The sequence below is a fragment of the Quercus robur genome, chromosome 8 (assembly GCF_932294415.1).
Source record: "Quercus robur chromosome 8, dhQueRobu3.1, whole genome shotgun sequence".
Classification (NCBI taxonomy): domain Eukaryota; kingdom Viridiplantae; phylum Streptophyta; class Magnoliopsida; order Fagales; family Fagaceae; genus Quercus; species Quercus robur.
In genome coordinates this window covers 39,051,364-39,057,363 of record NC_065541.1, presented here as the reverse complement: position 1 = coordinate 39,057,363, position 6,000 = coordinate 39,051,364, and the positions used below count along the sequence as shown (strand labels likewise).

The 6,000-nt window shown below is 37.0% G+C and overlaps 1 protein-coding gene across 1 annotated transcript; it reads left to right on the top strand.

The window, feature by feature from the left end:
- Positions 1–1,862: 1,862 nt before the first annotated feature.
- Positions 1,863–4,910, top strand: LOC126695450 (uncharacterized GPI-anchored protein At4g28100). Its single transcript, XM_050392208.1, has 2 exons — positions 1,863–3,093; positions 4,316–4,910. The coding sequence occupies exons 1-2, from the start codon at positions 2,284–2,286 to the stop codon at positions 4,649–4,651; spliced, it is 1,146 nt and encodes a 381-aa protein (XP_050248165.1). The 5' UTR covers positions 1,863–2,283; the 3' UTR covers positions 4,652–4,910.
- Positions 4,911–6,000: the final 1,090 nt, after the last annotated feature.

Here is a 6,000-nt window from a genome sequence, read left to right as displayed (position 1 = left end):
ACAACACACTCTCTTAAGTAATATGAGACAATTATCCATTTTTTTAAAAAAAATTTAAAGTACAATTGTAAACAATTTTTTTCCCCTCTTCATTTTGCCTCATTGCATTAGGCATTTTACTAGTTCTGAAAGTGAAAGTATATCATGTAACTGAAGGTTTGAAGCTGCTATGAGGTCGATTCATATGGACCAAATTATTCTACATTAGTATGATTCTACATTTCTACTCATATGGACCAAATTATTATGCTTTTTTCCTTCCTTTTTAAAGCTAAACCAGTAAACCCCTTGGTTTATCTCTACACTACAGAATAACCCCACACCCACCATTGGTACTGTTCGAAGTTCGACATTGATTTTTACCACGCATCCACAACAGTGGAGCTAAAAATTTAGCTTTTTAGCTCCATCAAAAGTTACTTTATCTATTTTACCTATACACATGCTGCAGCAGTAGATCTATTTTAGTTTTCAACACAATAAAATAATATATCTTCTACAATAAAATAATATATCTCACTACCCAAAAAACACCCACAACACCAACCACAACCACCTCTACCATCAACCACAGCCACAATCACCACCATCGACCACAACCACCACTCTATTTTGGCAACCACAACACAACATAGAAAAAAAAAAAAAAAAAAAAAAAAAAAAAAAAAAAAAAAAACCACAACCTATCACCACAAACCACCAGCCATGACAACCACAACCACAACCCATTGCCACTGCCACTTCCACAACCACAACCACAACCATAAACCACAAAACTTATAGCCAAAATCTACAAAACACACTACCAAAGCCAAAATCATCCACCACCACCACAACCAAAATCCACAAACCCACTGTCAAAATCATCCACCACCACTACCATAGCCAAAATCAACCACCACCACCATAACCACCAAACCCATATGAAAATATATTAAAAAAAAAAAAAAAAAAACTCAATCACAGCAAAGAGAATAGAGAGATAGGCAGCAGCGGTGGATCGAAGTCTTGGGAGGCGTGGACCGGTGGATCGGAGACGTGGATCGTGTGTCAATAGAGGCTTGGGTCGGCTTGGGCCGGTGACGTTGAGGCCGGCAGAGGCGTGGGTCGAAGGCTTGGGGCTTGGGTCGACTTGGGCCGGTGATGGAGTGACTGAGAGAGAGAGAGAGGCGAGGGTGACTGAGAAAAAAGAAAAAGGCTTTTTATTATTTTAAGTCTCGAGCAAATAAAATAATATATATATTTTTTTAACTCTCATGAACAGTGCAGATAGATGTGTACTGTAGCAGTGAAGCTAAAAAAAATAGATTTAGCTTCACTGCTGGAGCATCATTTTAATGTTTGTGGAACTAAAATTTAGCATTATAGCATTATACCTCCTTTGCTGCAAATGCTCTAAAACTCACTCTTCCCATACCTAAATTACCCAAAGACAACCATTGCACGTGTGAAGTTTTTCACATGAGCCTTGAGGCAGTGAGCATGACGCTGTCACTACTGAGCACCGAGTGTGAGTGGACATTAGAACAAACACGTACGAGCAATGTCCAGCAATCACACACACGAGAGAAGCACTTTCCCATCAGCCTCTAAGAGGAAGATAGAGAATGAAAAAGAAAACGACACCACAAGCTGCCAAAACTTCAGACAGCCTTTCTTATCAAACCCCCCCTCCTCTTTTCTTCTGATTTCTGATTCTTTTCTCTCTCTCACTACCAAACGAATCTCTTTCTGTTTCTCGTGGGCCCCTCCCCCACCCTCCTTCACGCTTTTTTTCTTCCCCTTCTTTTAAAAAAAAAAATCACAAACACTTTTCCACAAAAAAATAAAATAATATATGATAATGTAGTTTAATGAGTGCTCACTTTGCTTCGTGACATTGGAGCCTCCTAGACTCCAAGTCCTACTAGTTTAGTCCTCATGACCAATACACTGAAGTGAAGTGAGAGTGGGACTATTCACGTGGATTATGAATATGAAACCCCCCCATCATATAAAAATCATTCTTAGCTCTTATTAGAGAGAAGAAGCTCAAGAGACAAGAGAGGCCAAAGAGAGAGAGAGAGAGAGAGAAACAACATATATTTTCATTTGCTCATGTAGGGTTCTTCAATAATTGAATCTCTCCTGAATCCTTTTCTTCTTTTTCAACTTTAACCATCCCATAATTTCACAGAAACATAAAGTTCTCACCTTGATTAACCCTTTAAAAGCAACATGATTCAAAGTTTTCGGCTTTAGACTTTACACCCCATCTCTCTTTTCTTCCAATTTCCCAAGTGAATGTCCTACCTTTCCCATCTTTTTCCAACTTTTCACGACAATCATTTCTTTTTTTTTTTCTCGCTTTCCAAACAAAACCCAAGTAACCCTCTCACTACCACTCTCAGAAAACACCAAAAACCAAACCAAACCAAACCAAAAGTGTCAAGCTCCCAACTCCAAAACCTTACCCTTAAGATGGTGTCGTTAACGTTCATTTTCAGGTCAGCTTGCATTGTATTATGGATTATGTTTTTTAACGCTCGCGCCGGTATACTTTCTGAACCCGTTAACGGCCACGACCAACCACTAGACCCTGGCGTGTACTCAACCCCAAACACTGTCCCAGCTTTCCCGGTTCAAACCCAGAGCCAAACCTGCCGGCTAGACCTCTCAGCCGAGCTATTCGGCGGCGTCAACGAAGCCTGCGGGAAAAACCTCGACCGAAGCCGATGCTGTCCAGTCTTAGCCGCGTGGCTCTACGCGGCTCACGCCAGGACAGCTCTACAGGTTCAATCGGCTTCGGCTCCAACTGGAGCCGAAGCCGATCTCCCAATGATGCCAGATGACTCACAGAAGTGCGTTAATGCGCTGCAGAGCTCGTTGCTGAGCCGAAACATTCGGCTCCCACAGCCAAACGCGAGTTGCGATGCTATACTTTGTTTCTGTGGGATTCGGCTGCACCAGATCAGCTCACTGAGCTGTCCAGCGGCTTTTAATGTTACTGGGTTTCATAATGCCACTCCTACTGCTGCAGTCAAAAACTTGGAGAGGAATTGCCGCAATTCTTCTTATTCTGGCTGTACTAAGTGCCTTGGGGCACTCCAAAAGGTCAGTTTTCACTTTCACTTTCAATTTCAATTTCAATTTCAATTATTGAACTTTCAAGAATTATAGATTTTTGCATTGTCAATAATTGATTTATTAAGTGTAGTGGTTCCCGGATTTGTTATCCAACGTGGTTCTTTTTTAGTTTAATAGTTTGGATTTATATGGAGGGGAGGTGGGTGGGGTGTTACCTAACTTTGAAAGTCATGTACTTAGCTTTGAAATTATGATCATATGGGAATGATTGGATTGGTCTATAATCTAATATTGAGGTAGGAATTAGGCTATGGGCATTCAAGCTTTTAGCATGGCAATTGCAGTGAAGGTCTCATGCATTGTTGTATTTTTATTCGTTATATTTTAGTATTGTTCCCAAATCCTGATATGTTAAGTTGGTATTTTTGAGTTACGGTATTTTTTTATGAGATAGAGGTACTTGTTTAAGATTTATAGGTTAAATTTCTGTCCATTGGACTGAAATGAGTTCACTCCACACGCTCATTTTGTAGATTCTTACATAAAATTCTATCTGCATGACCGGACTATCATTAATCAGGACTGGTTTATTTTCGGACATGTGTCCGATACTCTAATGCCAAATTCATTATTAATTGGGTCATAGTTAGTGCATGTTTGGTTTGGTATTTTTTAAATTCAGATATACTTTTGTCCAACCGATTTTTTTTATTAAAAAATAAAAACTTTTTGCCAACTTAGGATCCGATATTTAGTTGAAATTAAAAAATTTTTATTGAAAATATTATAAATAAAACTACAAGTTAGTTGAAAATAAACTTTTGAAAAAAAATGTCTAATATAAACTATCCCAATTACAATCATAATTTTTAAACAAAGCAAGAAAATAAGCTCTAGCAAAGCCCAAGGGTACACATTTTTAACAAAAGAAAGATATTGATTTGCCTCAAACCTGATGATAAGTGGCACATCTAACATGACAATGAAAGTGGAAGTCACGCTTTGCCATTTTATGAACGTAACCACAGTCATTCTGATACACCCTAGAAAAATGACCTTACAATGTGCATCCTCTCCTCTTTTCCCATCTTGTCAATCACACACGATTCGGCCATTCACCAAGATTTACTTCTTATTCACGCTAACACAAATACCAATTTCACTAAATTTTTTTTTTCAACTTTTATGAAAATACGATAATTGAATTTGCATTGACTAAAATACCATTGTATATTGTTGATATCTACAGCTGAAGGGTGGGTACAAAAACGGAACGGGGGACAAGCCCACAACCGACAGAGCAAGCAAGATGTTCAACAGGGACTGCCAGCTCATGGGGCTGACGTGGCTTCTTGCCCGTAACAAAACGGCTTACATTCCAACGGTCTCTGCTGTATTACGCGCCATCATGTACAGTGCGCACCCTCCGCTACACGAGTCCACGTGTAGCCCCGACCAAGAGAACATGCCGCTGGCCGTTGATTCCCTGCAATTCGAGAATGAGGAGTCCTCATCACCACCGTCCATTTCTTGGTTTCCCGTTTTGCCCCTAATCATTCTAGTTTCTCTGTTTCTGTTTGTTTAAAAAGGGGGGCCGTGGCCTCTGTGCCTTATTGCCCTGGTTTTTGGTATCCCGTGTCGGGTCAGGTCACGTGAAGCTAGTTGACAAACGGGTTGTCAGGGCTGTTTTTGTCCCATTGTAAATTTCAGCCTGTTATCCATACTTGTACGTCGGAGGGTCTTACTTTTGCAGCTGTGCTAAAACATACACTATATATGTAGATTCTTTACCCTCCATTATTTTTGCCAAAATTTCAGCATTGATGGAGCCGCGTTTTTATGCATTGCCTCTCTTCCAAATTTGAAACTGTTTGGGTAAAGGACTAGTAGGGAAGTAGACAAAACGGATAAGAATTTTCTGACCCAACCCGACTTGACAAATACCTAATCCGAATCTGATTTTTTTTTTTTTTACGCGAAGCAAAAATGGATTGACCCGTGATCCAACCTGTATTTTTGCTGTTCAACCCAAACCTAAACCATTTTTTAAAACTTTTTTTTTTGGGTATAAAAAAAATAATAAAATTAAGATAATATTGGTTTAATTGTTTGTTGTGAGCTTTAAGGAAACAATTAAAATATTTACATAACTATATACAAATTAATTGAAAGATGAATGATTGAACATTCTGTCATGAGTAAAGATTTTTTTATATATCAAATAGCAAAGTACATACTAAGATAATCTGGTTATAATACAGTTAAAAATATAGATTTAAATTTGTAGACATGTGTGAAAAATATTCACAAGTGTGAAAATACTGAAGCCAAAGTATCAAATTAACATAAATTATAAATGCTTAAACCTATTTTTTAACAATTTATGTCTAAAATAAATGGCTTTTCAAAATAAATTATGATATTTTCTAGAGTGTGTATTGCTTAACAATGGTATGATATTCATAAAAGAGATCATGTATAAATAAGTAAACAATCAAACTTTAATATATATCTCAAATTAAAATAGAGTGTTAACCACAATTAACAATAGATTATAAAATTAATTTTCAAGATTGTAAATTTCTTATATTTTTTATTCTTTTTCAAATGAATTATCCAATAAGTCATTTGTAATTTTGTTTTATATTTTGGCATGTTGATATTGTGTAAAAATAAAACATGTTTATTTGTTTTACTTATCTTTATGTTATTTTGTTTTAGATAGCAATGCTAGGATTTATATAATTTTAAAATTATTGAATAAATATTAATAAGTGTAATTCATTCTTATTATAAGTGGTGAATTCAAAGTAATGCATTTTACATCAAGTAGTTTGTTGTATAACTTTCTAAATGGCAAATACATATTTTCTTAAAAAAAAAAAAAAATTCATGTAAAAAATACGGGTCAACCTGGCCCGCAACCCGATTGAC